General features: G+C 36.0%; 2 protein-coding genes across 6 annotated transcripts in view; both read right to left on the minus strand.

Moving 5' to 3' along the window:
- The window catches only part of PK3 (serine/threonine protein kinase 3), a 169,774-nt gene that overhangs the window by 105,925 nt on the left and 39,789 nt on the right, over nt 1-24,060 (minus strand). The gene's annotated exons all lie outside the window — the stretch shown is intronic.
- LOC149537668 (uncharacterized) lies at nt 16,836-23,622 on the minus strand. The gene is made up of 7 exons (XM_089799008.1): nt 20,320-23,622; nt 19,474-20,128; nt 19,102-19,334; nt 18,834-18,986; nt 18,285-18,685; nt 17,742-18,147; nt 16,836-17,607 (listed from the first exon to the last, which is right to left on the minus strand). Exons 2-7 carry the CDS (start codon nt 20,094-20,096, stop codon nt 17,027-17,029), a joined length of 2,397 nt encoding a protein of 798 aa, XP_089655134.1. The 5' UTR covers nt 20,097-20,128; nt 20,320-23,622; the 3' UTR covers nt 16,836-17,026.

Here is a 24,060-nt window from a genome sequence, read left to right on the forward strand (position 1 = left end):
ACCAGAAATCTCTCTCGCAGATACCAATACATTAACACTAAGGGAGTGTATGGAGAGGTTTCAAAGAACAGTTGACTCTTAACTTGAAGAAATGTTGGTTCATGGTACAACAACGTAAATTACTTGGCCATAAAATCTATGAGGAGGGATTGAAGAATGGCCCTGACAAGGTAGGGATCATTATTAAGATGGAGAGTCTGGAAGATAAGGTAGGAGTGAAATCCTTCCTCGCACACATGGGCTATTACCCGAGGTTCATTGAGAGCTTCACACAAATTTCAGGGATCATTATTAAGATGGAGAATTTGGAAGATGTGGTAGGAGTGAAATCCCTCCTCGCAGACATGGACTATTAGCTGAGGTTCATTAAGAGCTTCACACAAATTTCATATATGTTGGACAAACTAACAAGGAAGGGTGTATTGTTCGTGTGACTAACAGGCCAGAGGAGGAATTCAAGGAACTTACATCTAGGTTGATAAGTGCACCTATCCTTGTGTATCCCAACTAGGACAAGGAGTGCTTTCAACTACACCATTGATGCCATACTGGCACAAGCAGGTGCAGAAGAACTAAACTCACCCATCATTTTTGTCAGTTGCCTACTTTCTAAGCCCAAACAAAACTATAGAACAATGGAGAGAGAGGCACTCGTCATAGTACACTTTGTACAGAAGCATCGGCATTACCTATTAGCGATATTGTTCAACTTCTACATAGACCACAAAGTATTGATGTACCTAGTTAACAAACTAATCATCCAAGGGAGCATGAGTAGGTGGTTACTCCAATTGCAAGAGTTCACCTTCACTATTTGGTATAGATTGGAAAGAGCCACATCGTAGCTAACTATCTCTCAACAATAAAATTAGGAGAGCCTTTGGAAGGGGTGTATGTAGTTTTCCCCAACACTCACCCGCTCTAGATCGTTACATTGCCAACTTGGTTCAAAAGCATCGACAAGTACTTGTTTGCCTCCACATTTCCAAGGCATGTCGCCAAGCAAATGAAGGAAGTTGGCCCTAAAGATTAAGACTTTTCAACTCATCAACAAGTTGTAAAAAATGAGGCTAGAATAGGTCCTATAGAGATGTGGGATATAGAAGGAGATTTTGAGAGTGTTAAATGAGTCGCACAAAGGGTTAGCTAGAGATCAAAAGGGACCGAATGCCACCACACCTACTAGCAAGATTGTAGTCATCAACTCTACACAGAAACACTCGAGAGGGGGTACTCGGATCTGACACATGCCAAAGGGCCAAAAACATGCTAAAAGGGGATTTCGTGTCCATATCTCATTGCAATTGCAAGAGTTGTTTGAGAGATGGGGTCTCAACTTCATTGGGCCACTAAAAATGAGTACTATGCACTAGTGTTAGTACATCGTAGCGGTGACTGAATATCTTACAAAGATGGCAGAGGCAAGAGCACTATCGAACAACACTGCAATTAGCACAACACAGTTCCTCCATGAAAAATTGTGATGCAGATTAACATCCCCATTCAGATCAAAAGCAATCAAGGAGTACACTTTATGAATCATGTTGTTCAAATAATGACAGCAAAATCCAAGATATTGCATGATCCATCAAGCCCATACTACACCTGAGCCAATAGAGAGGCGAAGTCTACAAATAAGGTGTTGACACCAATCGCATACAAGTCATGCGAAGTGGCACAAAAGGATTGGGAAGAGAAACTCCTAGTCATACTATGGGTGTATTGCACCACATACAAGGCAACAACGGTAGATACCCCGTTCCAGCTAATGTATGGACAAGAAGCGGTAGTTTTAATGGAGAACAATGTATCAAGCCTAAGGATTCCAGTTGAGAACCATCTAAGTGACATGAAGAGCATGAAAAAAAATCTTTTAAATCTTACTAAGCTAGATGGTGAATTATGGCACAATGGGTGATGAAGGTAGCCCAATAGCAATGGAAGTTCTCGTGCAAGAAACATCTCTAGTGGATGAACTTTTGGTCATGAAAATTGGTGCTGAAATACAACGATCGTAAAAAAATTCAAACCAAGAATTTTAGAGTTTGTTGGTTGGGGTCGTATAAAGTTAGGAAAGTTGGATTGAATGGTTCAATTAAACTATCAACTCTTGGTGACAAGCCCATCCATGATCCTATAAACAAAATGATGTTAAATTTTACAAAAATAGGGAGAGGCAGACTATGTCAATAATTATGTTAGGGTATGCGACCATGGAGAATGAACAATTGGACAAAGTGAAGAGCTTGAAGAAGACATGTAATAACCAAAGAGCCATTGAGGCCATACCTAGATTGGGCCAAGCCAATGAAGCATCAAAATAAATGTTGGCAAGGAAGAAGTTGGATGGCATTGCAATCCCAAGAGTTCACAAACACCTTAACAAAGAATTGTTTGGCACACATGTACTGTAGGTGTGAATGAACAACTACTAGCACTGAAAGGCCTCATATGAAGAGAGACGTAAAGGGTATGTCACATACAACACAAACAAAGAAGCAAAAAGGAAGCACAAAAAAGCTGCCTAGAAAGAGGAAGTTTGGAAAGAAGAGTTAGATAAGAAATCAACTTGGTTAAGTATGAAGGCACCCTCGTACCATGCTTGAAAATAGTTGTGAGAAACAAAAGATTTTTTTTTCCATGGAAGAGATGGATACAATGAGCATAGCATCCTAAAATACATTAATAAAGAGAGCCTCCTTCCAATTTGTTGTGGAATGTCATCTCGAACCCTGTTGCACCTCTAATGATCAACAGAGAAGTAGTTAAATATCACAAGTATGGTAGTTGTTATATAGACAAAAGCTACAAGGGCATTGATTAGACTAGCACTACTAGTTGACAAAATATTAGATCTTTAATTATATTGGAACATATAGAGATAATGAGTGTTATAAGCATCCCCAAGAACCCGTTTGTGGTGGTTTGCATCAGAAGTCAAGGGCTGACCTAATATCAAACTAAGAAGAATAAAATGGAAGGCAAACAAGGAAAATGGAGAGCCATAGAAAAACAAAAAGCCAACATGAAGTATTACAAAGCTAACAAGATTAAGACAATTAAAAGGATGAGTTATTACTGAGTTGTGAAAAATAGAGGATTCAAAAGGAACTAGACATAAAAGGCAAAAAAGCAAGGAGGTAAACCAAGTCGTAAAAGGCGAAAAAATCAAAAGTTGTGAATGTTTGTAAAAAGTTGAGGATGAAAAATAACAAAATTGGGAAAAGTATGGAGAAGCACTTTTTTATGAAAAAGTTGAATTTAGAAAATGTTATACAAAGAATGCGAATAAAGGGAGAGATAAAAAGAATTAAGGAGTGCTACAAAAGTTTAAAGGGGGTCATGCAAAAACAAAGAAATTAATTTTTCATATAAAAATCGAACGCTTTAACAAAATCCAAACCCTAAGACACCAAAGAAGCACGCATAAAGTTTTGGTGAGATAATTCATTCATTCCAAAGCATCGCAAACATGAGCAAAGGATCACAAGATTGTAGTCAAGAGCAAGGAGGTATTGGACAGCCCTTGTACTAGCTATTTGTAGAACACACACAAGTACAAGGAATTGGTGCCATACACAAAGACCATATGAAGGGAGAAGTTGTCGGACAATGAGGTAGGAGTAGCATCATATGGATGTAGTGTGAACAAAACTCATACTTGTCACATAATAGAGTACGATAGGGGGGAGCAAAGTGTTGTACGTGTATGGCTAGTCAAGCAAACTGTACAAGATAGTTTCGTACAAACAACAAGGAGAAAATCCATAATCATATGACATAAAAAATAGATCATACAGCAAAAGTGTTATATGTGCAACACTTATAATATATTGTACAAAGTGAAGACGAAACCCTACAGGTACAACAAAGTATTGAATGCCACTGTACAAGAGAAGATGAAATCGTAAGGGGTTAGAAAATTGCACCTAGGTCGTACGTGAGCAACATTGTACATTGCACGAGCCGTACAAAATTATCAATCATCAAGAGATACCATACAATGAGTAAAAATCAGTCATGTTGAATAATGGCCAAGCCCTACAAAAGCAAGCATTTGACAAGGTCATACAAAAGCTATTTGTATGGATGGAAGAAACCATGAGGTGAATTTTGAGTCCATACTCTACCATACAAAATTAGCAAATACAGACCATACAATACGTATAAAGAGGAAATTCACAAGTCATATGGCACAATTAGGTATGAAGTATGAAGTGATAGTAGATCATAGGACTTTGGCAAAGAAGTACGAAGAGCTAGAGGTGGGTCGTACAATTGAAGGAGAAATCGGTACAATTGAAGGTGAAACTAATACGACTAGAGGTGAATTCATATAGTTAGAGGTGACCTCAATGCAACCAAAGGAAAAGATCAAGTAGGCACATATCACGAGAGTTCCTTACAAAAGAAAATGGATTTTGAAAACCCTAGTGTAGGCAATTATTCAACAATGGACAAAACCAAAAAAGAAAAGGATGTCACATTACACACCCATGGCAACAAGCAATAGTGAAAAGAAGAAAATAAGGTGTAAGGCATAGAAAGATGACAGGGTTACAGTGGACACCTTGACATTTGAGAGTGTCACTGGTAGCAATTGTCGAACATGGTGGGATAGCATTGTGAATGACCACCCAATAAAATCCTCAATCAGGAAGCCATTATGATGCATGTGTTCAACATACAAGATTTTGAGATGGTACTCTGAACTATGGTGGCAAGATATGACACATTCGCTCAAATCCATCATGCAGCTCTAGAGAAATATAGTTGTCACATCACTATGGTCGAACAAGTTCACTGAGGTTTTTGACATCCCATCCAATGGTTACCAAGTGGCCACTCAACCAAGATGCATGTTGAGGAGAAAGATAAGTTGCTAAAGGTACTACAATCGCAGCCAAAGGCACAACACCTACACTTGAGAAGACTACACCTAGGAGATGGTGGCAGCAAACAGTTACCCCACCCAGGAGCGAGTCACCTACACCCAAGCGTGTCAAAGGGATGGTGACAACATTACGCAAATATGAGACTTGACAATTTTTTGGATAGGTTTGATTAAGGTATTGTCAAAACTTTACCAAATTCACCCAATTTACTAGTGGGGCACCAACTTCTAGCAGCAAGTAGATTGTTACCAATAGAACCCCTCAAAGTGGAGGTGGTGCCTATCAAGAAGGAGAATATACTAGTTGTCACTGAAGAGGTTATTGAACTTGAGAAGGTTGCACATCAGGGAGATGCCTCCCTATATCTGGCTATAGTAACAAATGAGTCCAACAAGAGAGAATTACACGATAGCTACATTTCAGTCCCAAAACCTGACTTGCAAAATGCTCTAAAATCCATATAAAGACTGTTACATCCCAATTTTTGACCTAATTTAAAATGTTCATATAGCCATTGAGGTTCACATGAAGTCAGTTGACAGTTAAATTTGTTATAATCCTGCAAAATGGTAAGATGGTTAGTCATTATAATTTCACATGAAGATAGTATGCTAGTTGATTATTTATTATGAATTCATGGAATTAAAAAGGTGGTTAGCCATTATGATTATTTATGATTAAATAACTTGTTACGGTAATATGATTTAACTGCGGAGAATTTCCTTGTAGGAAGTACGTCGAAGGAGTGGAAGAATTGTCAAAAAAGAATTAGGCACAAAAGCATCACCATCACTGGACAAATGGGTATGAATCGTGAAATCACCATAGTTGAGGACCTAACGACTTGAACATCAGGATACAATCGATGGAACCGAATGAGCTATTAAATAAACATTTAAAACATTAATCATTTTAATTAAAAATAATGCGTACCTCAAATGGTTTTTGGTTGACTTTTCCACCGTATCATTATGATACATATTTATGTACATACACATAAATATAAATTAAAGGTGACATCATAATATTATTCTTATACAAGATTTTATCTATTTAATGCGTACATTTAAATGCATGTACAAGAAGATAAAATAAATCTTTCAAGATGAAACATGTATTTAGATATACATATTTTATAAGGTACGACCTTGGATAAACATTTAATATGTGCCATCTTAATAAAATATATTTACATGCAAGTAAATAAATATGTTTATATTATTCTTTGGATTTGTTACCTTTCAAATTCTTTTTCTTATTTATTCAATTCTTTACTTGAAACCGATTGACCACATGGCATATTTATTTGGCGTCCAAGAGCCAAGTCTCTTCTTGATAAGTTATGGCTTCTTGGAAGCCAAAGAGACTTCTAAATACCTCTTTATATTATGAAAGTCGTGAGAGACCATAGAGTCTCATTCCTCACGAGATATCCTTTTGCAGATTTCTTTCATTCTTTTCCTGCTTATTTTCTGCCACAATGATTTTCATTTCGTCTATACTCTTGCTGAATATGTGATTGGAATCACACTGAGATTGCATTCGGAGTTCTTTCCATAAAGGTGCTGGCTGATAACATTTAACCAAGATTCATGTTACTTTCCGATTTCCTTTTATCGCATCCGACTTCCTCTTTTTGGCTTTCATCTTCTTCCTATATTCCGGATACCTTTGCAGATACAGTGTGATATCTTTGAAAATTACCATTGTTATTCATTGTATATTTATTCCACAAATTGCCATTGATGATTTACTGAAGACGTGATTGTTATCACATTGGAGTTTGCATTTCTTCCATGAAGGGTGGGGCTGATTAATAGTGCCCAGCAGACTATTAGCGCCAAGCAGACACCATTCTATTCCCAGATTTAACCAGGTTATGTGGTGTTTATATTCCAAGCTTTACAATATATTTTATTATCAAATATCACTGCATTCCAATTTATTACAGCAGTAAGATACAATCTTGTATCATGATGCAAATCATTTGCTTAAACATCATCAGATAGGCCATCTCTAAGATAGAGCTATTTATGATAAATAAAAGCCAAGTATCCATGACATGATATCATATTTTATTTATGCCATTGAAAGTTAGAATCAAATGGTAATTATTATACAAGTCTTAAGATTATATTCTCAGGTCACAGAAATGTGATTTGCTAAAAAACATGTAACATTCTTATATCAATTGAGGATCAACAAAAAGAGTTGGTTGCTTTGAGATTCAAACACCTGGGACTCACCCGACTGTATAGCCAAGGAAAAGGGTGAAGAGGTGAGAGAAAGCAATCTGCAATAACATGAAACAGAATCAAATGTGATATAACAATGTTTATCATATTTAAAAGGAATCGTTTAATAGCTCATGCATGATCATGTTTATTGTTTTCTCCCGTTGTCAATTGGTGTGATTAGATACAGGATACTCAGTGGCTAACAAGGTGTTCCATGTCTATTCCAAGTAGGGAGGGTCTTTCTAGTTAAAGAAAGTGTGGGGATAAGTTTAAAGTCTGTGGTTGGGTGGTTAAGCTCCTGACAATGTTTCCCCTCTCCACAAAATGTCAGGACGTGTATCAAATAAAGATAAGCTATGCATTCAAATGTTTGTCGGAAACATGTATTTTTACTTTTATGATGTATATTCAAGTAGAAGGTAAGATGAATTGAGTTGTATCATCGTTACAGTTATTTCTTTAAATGAAAGCAACTCTTATCCACAATATAATTGGCAACCAGTTAGATCAGTTGATCTTCTAATTGAACGTGGAATATATTTATTTGCGAGAGATAGATTTATCTGACGGATTCTTATTTCAGTCTTTCATTTATAAGAATAATGATTATGAGCATATCTTCTAATCTTATATTATAGCCACAGTTAAGCAATCAGAAGGAAAGGAATGATAGAGTGGTATGGATGCCCCAAATGATACAGTGGTATCTGATGCCCTAAATGATCCAATGGTAATTGATACAATGGTATCTAAAGCCCTAAATGATACAGTGGCATCTAATGCCCTAAATGATCCAATGGTAATTGATACAGTGGTATCTGAAGCCCTAAATGATACAGTGGTATCTGATGCCCTAATTGATACAATGGTATGTGATGCCCTAAATAATATAGTGGTATTTGATGGTAATCGTCATTTGATATTGATATAGTAGTATTTGATGGTAATTGTCATTTGATATTGATATAGTGGTATTTGATGGTAATCGTCATTCGATTTTGATATAGTGGTATTTGATGGTAATCATCAATTGATCCTAAGTGATATTTGTGGATTAATCTAGGTGATTGCAGAAGCATCCCTACATTGATTTTCAGTTCAAATTCCATGGTATGTAGATTTTAATTTCCATAGTAAATTCATTGATGGTGTTTTCAGATGTTAGTTATGAGTTTTCCATTTAAGCAATTGTAACTATTGATCTCATTCATATGAACATAACTGATATAATTGTCTTCCTATGAAAATGAAATAATAATTGTATTTCTTTGATATGATAGTTGTTAATTAAGACTCAAGAAAAACTGGATGTTACAAAGACACTTAGCAATATTGGAGAAAATGGTTGTAGTCGCACAAGGGGTGGCCCATCTCGCTACATGAGTGGATATACAAACTGCCTCTACAAAGGAAGAAAGATTCCTCACCTTCATGATGAATGGTTGCGAGCAGGTACTCATTGGGCACTTTATAACTCATAGGTGGTTGGTCATGGAAGCATGGCCTGGGCCACAAGCACAATAGGGAAAGGGTAGTATGATAGACACCCTATACAGTATGGAAAGTGTGTTTTGGGACACATTTTTTCAATTGAAGAAGGCGACCCACTCAGTCAATTATGTAGAGTTAGGGAGTGTGGTGGCATAAGAGGTGGCAACTTCTCAGGAGGAGTTGGTGCAGCAACAAGATTGACCACTATCGAGAGGGTACAAAGACTGGCCTTAGAGAAGCAATTGAAGCAAGAAAGGGTGGTCATAGAAAGTAAGTACAACTCATAGATATGGAGGAACATTTTGCAACCATAACTGGAGAGCTCGAGAGTACCAAGGAATTGATAAAGGTTGTGCAGATGATGAGGGTGGCACATGAGAGGCAAAAGGTAGTAGAGCGTGATCTACAGCTCCATCAACAACTTTCTAGTGTACCTAGGCCAACATCCTCAACCACTCAAGGACATCCTCTCACCCTGCTTCTTAGTAGTAGTTGGAGTCCATCATCTCCATTTTTGTTTCATTGTCCAAAAGATTACTTCTTTTTGGTGGAAGTTGATGTTTGTGGCATTGTCGATAAGAATGAATAATGGATTGTAGTACTTAGGTGGTTGTTAATTGTTGTTAGCACTCTTAACCAAATGCCAAGTTCTATATATTTCTAGCTTGTATAAGGCATCGAGATTCTATTGTTGTACAAAATTAATGTTGATAATAAAGTTATATCTGTTGACCATATAAGATGTATTGTTCTTGAAAAACTGTACTTAATATGTTCATTGTTATATTTTTGTTTATTCTATAAGTTAAAGCATTTATTATAGGGGAGTAGACTTATTTCTTTTAACTCAAGTTTGCAGAAAACATAAGTACATAAAGAAATAGATGAAATAAGTTGGTCAATATAGTTTGGGCAAAAAATAATTGTAAAAGAGCCATTTAGGATTAGATAATTAAGTTTAGGGCAAAGAAGAAGCAAAATTAAGAAAATGATAGTGTTGTGGGGTTTTCACACCATCACCCCATTACAAATGATGATCCCCTCTTTTTACTTACCAATATGGTAATTATCCCAAGGTCTTAGCTTAGTGGCAATCTTCAAATCTGAGTCTAAGAGATGTGTTTAAAACTACTTTGGGTCACTAGGGACTAGGGAGTCAAGTCAATCATGGATATGAGTAAGAGTTGGGTCAAGCTAGTCAAGAATGTGGATGTTAAATAACTTGGATCTTTTCTACAAATGTACTAACATGGCCATCATAATTGATGATTTCCAAATGCAGATTTGGATCTCATATAAATATGTGAGGAGGAGACATATCTCTTCAAGAGACATGAAGAGACATGTCTCCTCCTTTTAATCACCATTTAGTTAATAAATAACTATATGTATAACTCACCATTAAACATATATATAATATTAATATATTAACCATATATGTAATATAATATTATATTATTGCATAATATATAATATATATTATATTATATATATTATATATATAAGATATATAATGCAAAATATATATAATATACATTATATTGCATATATAATATATATATTATATATTATATTACGTATATAAAATATAGATTATATTACATATAATATATATAAGATACTTATCTTAAGGATAATTTATCATCAATGAGGTAGTTCTAATAAAATCAATCCGACAGAAGCTACAACAAAGTCATGTCCCATAGAGACATGTGGTGGTGAAACAATTACATTCAAGAACTTCATAACACAATAGTCTCTTCTAATCATAAGTTTATGAATAAATACATACATACATACATATATATATATACTTATCAATAATATGAGACGTAAAACAATGTTCATATAAACCACGAATACAAATACTCAATGTAATGAGTATATCACTTTTACTGATGCTATACTTCAACAATGGTTTGTGATGAAATGAATTAGCCAAAGCCTAAAAAGATGAAGTGAACATGCAATACAAGAAGAGATGAAGTTTAATTTGAAAAAGAACACTAATGGAAGTGTGTTGATTCCTACATTTTAGCTGAGTCTGAAATTTTTTAGGATCTCCCAAAATCTAGAATCTCTGCTCTCAAACATCCTAACAATATATACATAAAATATAACTTAAAAATAAAACAATATTTGACTTAAATGTTATATTTTATGTATTTCACCTTGCCACCTACCCCATTCAATTCTCACTTCCATTTAAGGCAGATAAAGAGTGGACATGGAGGTGGCGGAGTCCACAATTCTCATGTCCAAGGTTGGACATGGAGGTTATGGATTGCGTGCACCTCCCATGTCCACATTTGTGAACGACAACCATCAAATTTCCCCCCATTAGTATTGACCAAATTTTGATTTTGTTTGACTCCTTATGGTCAAAAATGATGGTTTCAAGGTGGACATCAAGTTTGTCTTCACAAAATAGGCTTGAGTAATTAAAGAATAAACTTGTCAATCAAACCACCTAGATCAAACCTGCACTCAAGAAGACACGTCATCAAGTCTAACATTCCAAAATGAGGCCCCAAGCAGGTGAGGAGTGAACATGAAAAAGTGGATTCTGCCACCTTCTCATCTACAAGGATGGACATGGAGGTGGCAGATTCCACAATCCTCGTGTCCACAAAGCTAGACATGAAACCCAAAAAGCCCCTTTAAACCAAGTAATTTGACCACAATTTAGATTTTGGAAAATAATAAAAATCAGACCTCAAACACCACTGTATTCAATCAGACCAAGGCTGAAGCTCAAAATTTATGAGAGAAAGTCAAATTTATAAAGTTTGAAATTAGGAATTTATTGAAGAATAAAATGTCTAAATTGTTTTGATTCTAGTTTGCATTTGTTGTCATGAATTTAATTCAAGTTTCTTTTCTTGTTTTGTAAGGTGAAATGGAGGGAGATATTCGAGAACAACGAAAGATTATTACAAGATCAATCTCGGGATTTCAAGTAAGAGGATGGCTTGAAGCTGATGGTCAAGGTGGAAATGCAAAACTCAACAATAACATGAAGATGAAATCAAAGAATCAAGGCTATACACAAAAGAGGATTAACTTGAATTCCCTTCAGGAATCCAAGTTTAATTAGATCACGTAGAATAATCCATGTGCATGAAAGGCTTCACCACTTCAAGAAGATTATGGTTAAGAAATCAAGATTCCAAGAAAACAAGTTATACAAAAGGAATATCAAGGCAAAGATCTAGGTAAAGGCATCAAAAAATATTTCAAGTACAAGATTCAAGAAAGTGGCAATGAGATTTCCAAGAGTAGAAGAAATCTGTGAGAGGGAATGTAATGTCCCCTTTTTGGGACATTAGAAAAGTTAGAGACATATTCATATAATATTAAAATTGGCTTTGAGAGCGTGGATTCAAATTATAAAAGGTCAATTTAATATTATAAAGTGGGCTAAAAATGACAAGGAGAGATAAGACGAAAAGACAAGAAGGGAGTCGAAGAGTCACAGCTGTGAGGATAAAAGGAGAAGAGACTCATTCATTTGGTATGTTTGATTTATGATTCAGATTTCAGTTTCTCTCTTGCAAGAGTTATTCAGAAAGCTTCAGCTTTCAACCAGTGTGAGGACGTAGCCCCTCATGCCAGTAGACAGTGGATGCAAACCCGTTGTCCGTGGAGACATCACATCAGGTGTCTCACGTGTGCTTACAGGTTCTTCTCTTAGTGTTCCAATCTGACTATAAAACTACGTTTAAGATTGGATTTTGAATGTTGGTTATTGTATTGCCGATGTATAATGCAATAACATGTTGTCCGTGGAGACATCACATCAGGTGTCTCACGTGTGCTTACAGGTTCTTCTCTTAGTGTTCCAATCTGACTATAAAACTATGTTTAAGATTGGATTTTGAATGTTGGTTATTGTATTGCCGATGTATAATGCAATAACATGTTTTAAGGAATTTTATGAGAGTTTACTAGTTTAATACTGTTGGTTTGTAACACATTTTCACATGCTTGAATCTTGAATATTATTTCGAGAATGGAACCGAATAAATATCTATTGGGGATATTTCCTGTGGTTTATATTACTGGGTTTTAATAATGCAACTTTATATGTTTATGTTCTGAATGATATTTTGAGAAAGAAATTGGGTCAATATCCGTTTAGGATATTTCAGTGGTATCAGAACTGGTTTTCCTGCTAGCCTGTGAAGTTATAACAGAGACAAATTTATGAAGGGTCAAATTTGCATATGTAAGTTTGATTCGAGAGGAACAATTATTTTTTTCTTTTTCTTAAAGGAACAGAACTAAGGAGCATTTGCAATGTTGAGCTTTATATTTGCATCAGTCGTGATCATTTGAGGAAGCAATTCAAATCCTGCTCTGTGGGTCTATAAGTATTTTTGGTGAATATGTTAAGCCTGAAGATTTATTGTTTATATAAATTCTACTTACTTTTCCCAAATTTTGGAGAATATTTTGGCAAATACTTTGGAATGGATTAACCTTCATCTCAAAGTGAGCATCTCTGTGGGAGCCAGATTTATTGAGTGGTCACGGTTATGATACAGGTGGTGATTGTATAAAATAGATGTATGCTCAAACATTGGTCAAGCAAACGGAAGGATTGTTGTAGATTGAAGATAGAGAGGACCTGCTTTCCTCTTTAAGTTTTATCGAGAAGAGGCCTGCAAGTTATTGTTTGAGGTGCATGCCCTTGAATATCAAAGGGAAGGCTGAACGGCAATATCGAACAAACTGAGACTACTTCTAATCCAGTACACGACATTGCTAGTTCTGTGGGCCGTGTCTTTACGTAACTGAGATTCGAATTCATAATACGTGAAGGTGTGATGATTGGGTGAAGCGCTTATGAGAGTAAGGGCAAAAATCATAGGATCTCTTTAAACATCTCCAAGTTGGTCATCTGCAAGAGAACCAAGAACGATTTTGCACAAGAAGCATCACCATTATCATGAGATGCCCAGGGTGAGAGATTTGAAGCACTTTCCATTGCCAGTATAGTTGAGAAAGTTCTTGGTTAAGACGTTATAAATTCACCAGTCTAGCTCAGGAACGATTCAAACCAAGAGACATGAAGAAACAAATATAGACTACAAAACCTGTAACCACATATAATATGGGGAGGAGCATTAATGGTAGGTGTAATTAGAGCTCTGCGGAAATGCATCACCAGGAATTTTATTATCAGAACTTAAAAACTACGGTGTTTAAATTTGTAAATATAACTGCATCGGTCTTTTCACGTGCTTCAAATGTTCTAGAGCCGTGACACATTGTTACATCCCTAATTTTGCCCTAATTTTTAATTTGATCATATCTGTTGGTTTAACAAATTATTTCTTTTCCTAATCATGTAAAACAAGTTAGTTAATTATATACATTGTATCAACTATTAACAGATTATTTCTTTTCTTGATCATGTGAAAAGAGTTAGTTAATTATATATGGTGTACCAACTGATAGCGAATTATTTCTTTCATGATCATGTGAAATGAGTTAGTTATTATAGACATTGATGAAATAACCAATAACCTATAACTGTCATTAGATGATTAACAATTGTTTGATTTGAATTAATGATCAATATATTTTGAATTAATGTGTTGGCGAGAATGTTTTGCTTGGGTGATTGCAGGAGAAGACTGAAGAGAGGGGAAGCATTGCTAAACGGGATCATCAGAATGGGATGGTTGTTTGGTTCAGTCATCAGGATCGACAGGTATGACCTAAGACTCCCTTGGAAAGGATACGAAGACTTGACCATAGGTTACACTATAGGATTGCATGAGCTATTAGGAAACCAATATATTAAAAACATAAAATAATCTAAATTAAATATAATTCATACCTTTAGAGGTTTATTATTGAATTTTCTTATTTTATCATTATTATAAACACTTAAAATACAAACACATATATAAAAATGAAATGGCACCAAAAAATTATAATAGTATAATCTAATGATGTCACCTCATCAATATACATACGTGAACGTATATAAGAGCATATAATAATAATAAAATAAAATTTAAAACTCTTCATATCCTTATTCCTTTTCCCTCTTTATTTTTCTCCTTTTTAAATTCGAATTTATGATGTATTCGAATGGCCTTCTTGATAACCGATGGTAGCCGAGAAGTCACAACCGACCATTAAAAGAATACCATGAATCGATTTGGGAACAACTTTCTTTTCCTTCTGCATTTTCTCTATCTCTCTTTCCATCTACTACGTCTTTTTATCAAGCCAAGTGAGAACATTCTTAGAAATATAACCATTCAAAAGTTCTAAATTCTGATTCATTCCTTTCTCCCTATTATTCTATCAACGATAGGAATTCAGAGAAAAGAGATATATGGCGGGTGATCAAGAATTCCAGCCACGAAGGGAAGAATCCGAATCTATTTGCAGGTCATGTGTTTTCCTTGCTAAGTCCAAACCAATTTTAGTCGGCTTCCATTACTTTCTTTTTCTGAATATTATACCAAGAAATCAATGCTTTTTTTGGTACGTTTACCATTAAATACTTTGTTGCTGCTGTATAATATAAACAGTGAATTGAATAGAAACTGTATTTTGAATGCAGAACTTCCATCCATAGTCAGAATTACATACAAACTGATATCTTGCTTTCTGATTTCTATCGAGTAACCTTGAGATTGTTTCAATTATGGATTCAAATGAAATAGAAAACTTAATTGAATTGCATGAATCAATATTTATGCATGTGTTATCGCCATTTTCCCAAACATTCTTCACAGGTGTAAATGATATCATAATGCTCAAACACCGAGGAATTCACCAGCAAAGAAGCCATGAAGGGTGAAGAGTTGTAAATTAAATAGAATGATTATAATATTTCAAGCACCTAGGATTCACCAGCAAAGAAGCCATGAATGGTGAAGAGGTGGAGATAACTTGCAAGAACCAAGAATGAAATCAGATATAAATAACTATGTAATGAAAACACATTATAGCTCATGCATGTCCTGATAGTGAAATCTGTTATCAAGTTGAGTGGTGGAGATCGGATTTACAAACCCAAATTGAAATCCTTGGCCAAGGTAGTTATAAGCATATGTGCCAATCATGAGATCTTTTTGTTTGTCCATAGACATCAGTTATATAGGTATAACTGATGGGGCACTCAAACCACTGGGTAGCTCGGATGGTTGGACTTAAGAACATCCCAAGCCCGATCCCGAGGTAGGGAGGATCATTCTATTAAGTTAGGATGTGTGGGGATAAGTATGGTCCAAGGTTGGGAGGTTAAGCCTATGTCAATGCTTTTCCTCTCACCAATGCTAAGGCTTAAACAACATGATAAAGAGATTTCTCCATTATTTCTGTATGTTCCTTTTGCACTTTTACCTTTAAATCCATAGAATAATAAATAGATAGTATATTTTTCTAATAGCATAAATTGAATGAATATATTAGTTGATATAGAAGATAGTCGTTACTTTATTTTCAGCTAAACATGTTATCAGTTAGTAATAGTTAAAATGTTAGCAATGTATTGATTTATTTATTTCGTTTTATCAGCTGACTATGAATTACCGTTAGAATAGAAAACAGTTACTTTATCCTAGTTAAATTTAGTTAATGTAAGCCATTGTCATGTGAAATATAATCAGTCATTTATTAAATTAGATAATTAGGTGTTTTAAATTGGTTATGAAAATTTGTTTGTTACACAAAGAAACAATTTTCTAATACCAAATGTGGGAAGAAAATCACTAACAGATTATCATTCCATTGGCATCATAGTTGATAGGAGTCAAGAAGAAGGTGTTATTAATGGTCTCATCCAAGAAGATGAGGTCGGGTAACGACAATTATTTCAGCATGCCAGGTTGGACTTCAAATCTGTGGAGGCGTGCATGTTTTACCTTTCTTTTTGTAACCATATCAAAGAAACGTGAATCGGAATCGGATCGGAATCGGCAAGGTCGAATCGAATCGTGAATCGGCAATGAATCGGCAATGAATCGGCGATGAATCGGCAAATTTGAAAAAATCCGTTAAATTTAAAGATTTTAACAATTTAAAACTTATTTCATGCACCCTTTATTGAATATAACTTAAGCACACTATAACATCATCAAATAGAAGTTAAAACTTAACATACATAAACATGAAACATAAAATCCATCACATACGTAACTATGTTATCTAAGATTCTAAAATGTAAATTGTAGGCTAGCTGAAGTAAATAGAAATCAAATGATCATAATGATTTAAATCATAGAATGTATGTAAGATGATCCATAAGACATCAAATCATAAATTTATGTAAGAATCTAAGATGAAGATCCATGAAAGTTTGAAACTTTGAAACATATGTCTATCAATGATTCAGTATCAATATCTGTAAACAAAATATAAAAACAAGGCTCCAGCTCAAGCCTCAGGCTCATAGTCATCATCATCCTCAACATCATCCTCAAGCTCGGCTACAGCCTCAGCCTCAGCCTCTGAGTATCCAGTCTGCCTAGTAGCAAGGCGTCTAATGTAGGTCCTAGAGGACTGTCGAGCCATATCTCCCGCATATAAGATGGGCTCACGAATGTCGCTAGGGCCTGTGTCTGTGCGTGCACGTGTGCGTCTACCAATGCCTGAAGAACGTGCACTAGCTGCCTCAGCCTCTATATCCACCTGGTCAATCCACGCACGGTCTTCCTCAGTGAAGACTGGATCTACAACCTCTGTGAGCCACTCTGATTCTGGATCAATCTCCTCCAGAATGATCGGAGAGGAGTCAGTGCCCAAAATCTGTCTGATCCTAAGACGGAGGTTGTAATGAACGAAGACAAGATCATTCAACCTCTGCACTGTCAACCTGTTTCTCCTCTTCGAGTGGATGTGCTCGAACATAGACCAACTGCGCTCACATCCAGAAGCGCTGCTTGGCTGACTCAGAATACGAATGGCAATTTTTTGAAGTTTTGGGGTTGTGGCCCCAAACATTTGCCACCATCTATCTGAAATAAGGGAAAATAAAAATAATTAGTCTCATTTACAAATTACAAATTACAAGTTAACTCTAAAATTACATAATCAACTTTAAGTTTAGAATCTAGATTCATGAACATTGAATATATTATTTAATTTTTACCTGGTTGTATTGTTTCCCGAGCATCTATGGCTACCCTGCTAGAGAAAAGTGGCCCTTCTTTATTATTGAACTTATCAAGCTCAATAATTGCAGCACTGCTATCCTCATCAGTACTCAACCTCTGGATCACTGTATATAATCCGGTGAGAAACTCCTCATCCGCCTTGAAGTCAGGACGGAAACGAAATGCCGAATTCAAAAAGTAAGCTGCTGCATGGATGGGTCTGTGGAGCTGATTCTGCCATCTCCTATCAATGATGTCCCAAATAGGGGCATACTTCTCCTGCACTCCTGCATACTGAGCTTTAATGGCCTCCTTGGCCCTATCCATGCCCTCATATATGTAGCCCATAGAGGGCTTCTCCCCATCAGCAGTTTGTAGGAGAGATACAAGAGGCTCAGTGGCCTACATATAAAGTAAAACAAAAATTTGAGTCAAAACTTAAACATAGAATAATTCAATAATATAAGGTAAAACTAAATCATTAAACAATTAGCATAGTAAACTGTAAAATATTAAATGTTAAATTGCAATAAAATTACCTTAAGTATTTCTCTAGCAGGTTTCCAAAAACCATCATCATCAAATATGCAATCCACCACATCTATCCCTGCAGTGGTCGTAGCATAGGAAGATGAAATCCACTCCCGCCCAACAAACATGCTCCTCAAATCATCCCTTGATGTCAACAAGGACTGCAAGGTGATGAAATTCGAGGCAAACCTCGTGATCCCTGGACGAGCTAACTCTTTGTCTCCTGTGTACTTCCTCATTGTGCTAAGGACAAATGAATGATTATAAATAAACTTACATATGTTTTTTGCCCTTTCCACACATGACTTGACCCACTCAAGTTTGCCAATTTCCTCCAAGATGAGGTCAAGGCAGTGTGCTGCACAAGGGGACCAAAATATGGTGGGGTGTCTCTCCATCAAAAGTTTGCCTACAACAATTTTAAGATAATTAGAAATTCAAATTTCAAACATGTTAGAACTTAGAACTTAGGAAACTTAGAAATTCTAAGTTAGAATTAGAAAAAGTTCAAAATTCAAATAAATTTATTTTCAAAACTTAAAAAGTTAAAAGTTTACCTGCAGCAACATAACTTGCTGCATTATCCGTCACCACTTGCACCACATGTTGTTCCCCCACCTCTGCTATAACTTCCTCAATAACCTCACATAAGTATGTGGCGTTTTTTACATGAGCAGAAGCATCAATGGATTTGAGGAACATGGTATATCCTACAAGTAACAAAACAACGAATTATAATTACTATTAGCAATCAACAAATCAAAATTTGAAATAGTCAATCACGATTCAAAATTATGTATGTAGGAAAGTAGAATGATCAATCACCTCCACAGGATACAAGAAAATTGAGGAGTGTTCTTCCCCTCCTATCTGTCCAACCATCAGTCATGATGGTGCAACCCTTTTCGATCCACTCCTTTCGGTTGTCCTCAAGCTCATGCCTCATATCCTCAACCATTTCCTCCAGGAGGTATCCACTCAACTCAGCCTCAGTTGGGGCTTTAAACCCCGGACCACAAATGGCAACTGCATCTATCATGTTTTGCCAATAAGGAGTCCTGTCACAAATAGATAATGATATTGATTATAAATTTAGATGTCAAAAACTAAAATCATAAAACAAGTAGATATAATTAAAGTTTTACTTTTACTTTTAACTTTAACTTTGAAGATAACAAAGAAAAAAGAATCAATTACCTGGCTGCAATAAATGGAATGTTGCAAAAGTACCAGAATTTGCAAATCTCTTTTCTGGCAGCATCATGAATCTCCTTGTTCAAACCCATGCCCTCAAGCGTGGGTTGGGAGCCAGGAGTAGTGCGGGGCACAAAGTAACTATCCATTCTGCTTTTCCGCACTCTAGGCCGCAATAGGTTGGTGTTGGACTCTGTCTCAGTATGAGACCGACTACCACTAACACTCACATGAGCACTAGCACTAGGATGAAAAGGAGGCCTAGAAGAACCCTCCCCAACACAACCTACGGATGCGGAAGCTGATGCAGATGCACTTGCAAATGTAGATGCAGTTGCGGATGTGGGAGCACGGGAGCCAATACCTCTTAACCCTTCAAGTTGCATTTTCTTAGTCAACTTGTCTTGTTCAATTTTTTCTAATGCCACTAAACAAGAGCGTTTTGCCTCAGCGGTTTGTTGAGTGCAAACTGTGACATCATGGCCAGGTATGCCAGCAATGTGGTATTTCAATCTATAGATACCTCCCGAATTTATTTTTTCTTTGCAAAATATACATTTTGTTTGATATTTGGTTCTCCCAGGAAACTCTTCATTATATTTCCAGCATTCATCTTTTTTACCCATTGTGGAAATTGGAAAATGAAAGCAAAGGGCTGCTGCAATAAAAAAATTCATGTAAAAAATCAAAGTTTGCAACTAATAAACAAAAACTACAAAACAACAAACCCTAGTTTGCAATTTAGTAAAACTAAAAATAAAAAACATTCAAGATTTGCAAATGAACACTAAAAAAATTTAACAAAAAATGCATACTACACTAACATGCAAAAAAAAAACCAACACTTACCTCTTGCAAATGAGTTGAGGAGTGTTGATATTGACTCCTTAATGCTCCCAATGCAATTTATGGCCTCCCCAAATGGACTTCTGATCTCTTTGGTGCTCTTCCTTCTTGCCGGTTGGAAACCTATGGATTCTCTTTTCTCTTCTTCTCTCTCACTCTTCCTCTCTTCTACTCATACTAAGCAAATAGAAGGCTCTTTAGGGTTATAACAAAGAGGAAAGTCAACTTAGAAAGCAAATAAAACATGTGTTTTTTCTAAAAAATTGAACTTTCTATCCTTGCTGCCGCGGCCGATTTCTGGCGATACCCGATGGCGATTCTGGCGATTTTTTCCATGAATCGCCGATTTTGGCGATTCAGGCGATTCATGCGAAAAAATCGCCACCAGCGATTTCCGATTCCAAAAAAATCGGGAGCCATGAATCTTATCGCGATTTCGGCGATTTCGGCGATTTCATGGCGATTTTTGGAACTATGAACCATATACATGATTACGATGAAAACGGCAGAATGGAGGGTAATAGTTTAGAGCTCCCTTATTACCATTGGCTTCGTACGTGATTGTAACGCCCAGCGATTAATGGGAAGGTGGTCAGCTAAGTCTAAAAAAGTCTAGATTTATAAATTTGAAGACAGTGTTACTAAATATTGTAACTGTGCAAGATTCCCTGAGCTTGCAATTACTAACAAGTCTGTTGTTTTCTACCATGGAATAAACTTCATTGGCATGTATCACCAACCAAACATTTGTGGTTACAAAGGCACAAAGTATTCAACAAGAGTGAAAGAGGACAATTGTTGATGTTCACCATTTTTGAGGAAAGGAATTAACAGCAATCATATTCCTGATAACATTTTTCTTGAATATTACTAGCAATAGTGAGTGAAAGCAGTATTCTGAAGGAAAGATGCAGTGAATAGTATCGAGACCCAAGCTATGTTATTAATTTTGTCAACATAGATTGGAGGTATAGGAGTATATGTGGTTGTGCAGGGAATTGTCAAATCTTATCACCGGAGAATATATGTCGTAATAAGTGTTGTAGATTGTTGTTACCACATTATACAATCTATGAACAGAAGTATTAGGAAAAATTTAACATTACTAGACGTGAGGATCAGTATCCTTCTCGTGTGTGAAGAGGGAAGAGTGTGTTACTAGTTACAGCTGACGATAACAGCATTTTGTGAAATTACTCCTTCTGGTAGTGAGTGGCAACCATATAGGAGACAGTAGTATCAGAAAACCAAGGACGCATCCAAGTGAAGTCGGGTCATCTAACTCCAAGCATAGTCTGGCTGATTGATCACTGAGTGTGGTGCAACAGACGCAAGGAGGTAGTAACAGCCATTGCGAGCCTTGTCGTCATTATCAAGAGTCATGCAGGGTATTGGGAGTTGTAAGTCGGATTGCTAAAGTCAAAATCTAAAAGGAAGCAAACCCAGCAAACACTACAAGTACTTGACCACCACGAGCAAATAAGAACTTGGATAAGGAGTTCTCTCAGCTTGGGTCACATGAGTTGTTGACGTCTTACAGCAGTGTCAGGTCACATGCTATTATACTCCATTGTTGTTTTATGTAAAACCGTGTGGCTAGTATTCAAACGTCAACCTAGTTATTTGGACAAATATATTTGGTAGGTACGAAGTCTTATGCAAATCTTCATGAATATTTGCATTGCTCCATGTTGCCACTATCATAACATGAAAAAGTGAAAGTGTTGGATTAGAACGATCATCACCATCTCCCTTATTATTCTTATTATGAATCAATACTTGTTGCTACACCTTCGGTTAAGATTCTTGCAATGTAACGTTGCCTTTTGCATAATAGTGAATGCCTTTGGGATGAGCCATCCAAATCTATGTACTTGTTTGAATTGAAGAAATCAAATGGTTTGAGATAATTTCAGAGTATTTGAGTAGAAGGATAGAGGGTGAAGCTTGTTGCAAAGGACTTATGTCTATCTGAAAGTTGGATTGTGGTGTTGCCAAAGCAATCTAGTGACGTTGTGCATCCGCCGACTATTGACAGCATTATTTGAGCAAATTGGAAGTTTTGGATTGGAGCCGAGTCCGAAGTAGAAGTTGGGAAAAATGCCTAATCAAGACAGTAATACGAAAGAGCTTGCTCAAAATAAACAATAGTTAACCCATAATCTCCAATCTGATATAAGGTCAAATATACTCAACATTTATGACGAATATAACAAATTTCCAGCACGAGTTCAAAACAATTTATTAATTTTTTATTATATGAACTTCTATCCAAAACTCCAAAATAAGACTGATATGGCAAAAAGGAAGTATTTTGAAATAGTTCAGGATCTCCTTGCAAACGACTAGTGCAAAAATTTATATGAAGAGTTTCCAGCAAACCAACATCATCTAACAAAGGATCTTAAAAAAGAAGAGCAAACAACTACCAGTGATTTGCAGCCTTCTTGTGATCACATAGAAGATGTTACATAGGGTGCAAGTTTCTACGTTGGTGATTTGGAGGTTAGCTTTGACAAACATGTTGATGAGGTGGGTTGTACTCAAGGTAACAGCACGTTGGAGTTCTTGTATGATGAACCAAATGTTTCTTATATGCATGATATTAACTTCCATGAACAGTCCAAGATGACACTACAAGAAGATAAGTTGTATCAATATAACAATAATGAGATATATGTCTTATAGAACCAGCTAAAGGTTAGTGAAGATATGGTTGTGGCATCCTTGGTACATTATGACAGCACTCACAGGACGGTTGAGGATCTCTATAGGAAGGCTCAAAGGTGACTGGAAGGAGATTGGCTTGTTGCTAATTTGCAAGTAGTCAAAACAGCTCTTGAAACTATGAAATCAAATTATTTGTGCTTGCTTTTAGACAAGGACTATATTCTCAAGGTTACTGGAATATAAGTTGATCAGTTGAATAAAGAAAGGAATGAGATTTATGGAGCTCAACAAAGTGCTTAAGTATGCTCATGAGGCATTCGATGATACTTGGGTTTCTCTTCAGGAAGCAGAAGATCAGGTTTGGATCACAAATCATTTTTGGGAGCATGGGGGTAAAGAGAGATAGGAGTTTTTCCAAGAAGTAATTGAGGAATTTGATAGCATTCAGCGGACTTATGACTTGGACAGCTGTCCCAAAAGACCAAGTATCAAATTTTCATATCACATTCAACTTATAGACAACCCCATGTTTGAAGTGGATGCTGATTGGATTTTTGATAATCCTCTTTTTGAGATAAACGAGGCCACTCCTTTTAATTGTCATAAAGAGGATGATCCAGACTTGAGAATTTTGGATCTGATGGAACCCTAATTTAATAAACTAAGGCCACTATTTACATACTCTTGTTCACTCATCTTTACTATCAATTTTATCTTTTCGGTCATTCACATGTTGCCAAGAGGATAAATTGTTTTATCTGATTAATTATGATACCCTTATCCCTTATATTCCCAAGTTAAATTTTCAAGTTTCATACACCACTGTCATATGTAAACACAATTCTAAAAAGGCCATCCTTTTAAGTTTAGTGTTTAAATAATTTCACTCTGTATAACCTTATTCTCCTTTTTACTAAGAATTTGTATTACTCTGCATTTACAATCCAATTGGAACCTGGTCTAGACAAGATATGCTGATATTGGGAAGAAGAACCTAATGGATATCATGGAACATTATTGGAAGCTACAGATGCCATGTCGATAAGCAGAGAAATTTCTCACTCACATTCATTT

This window comes from Cupressus sempervirens, chromosome 9 (assembly GCF_028749045.1).
Source record: "Cupressus sempervirens isolate cs-2001-9-10 chromosome 9, ASM2874904v1, whole genome shotgun sequence".
Lineage (NCBI taxonomy): Eukaryota > Viridiplantae > Streptophyta > Pinopsida > Cupressales > Cupressaceae > Cupressus > Cupressus sempervirens.

Excerpts from the sequence above, each read along its gene's own strand:
- LOC149537668 (XM_089799008.1), bottom strand. The coding sequence starts at position 20,096 with ATGGGTAAAAAAGATGAATGCTGGAAATATAATGAAGAGTTTCCTGGG. Across the intron at positions 18,686-18,833 it reads AGCAAGTTATGTTGCTGCAG|GCAAACTTTTGATGGAGAGA; the intron begins GTAAACTTTTAA and ends AAATTGTTGTAG. Across the intron at positions 18,148-18,284 it reads CTGCTAGAGAAATACTTAAG|GCCACTGAGCCTCTTGTATC; the intron begins GTAATTTTATTG and ends CTTTATATGTAG.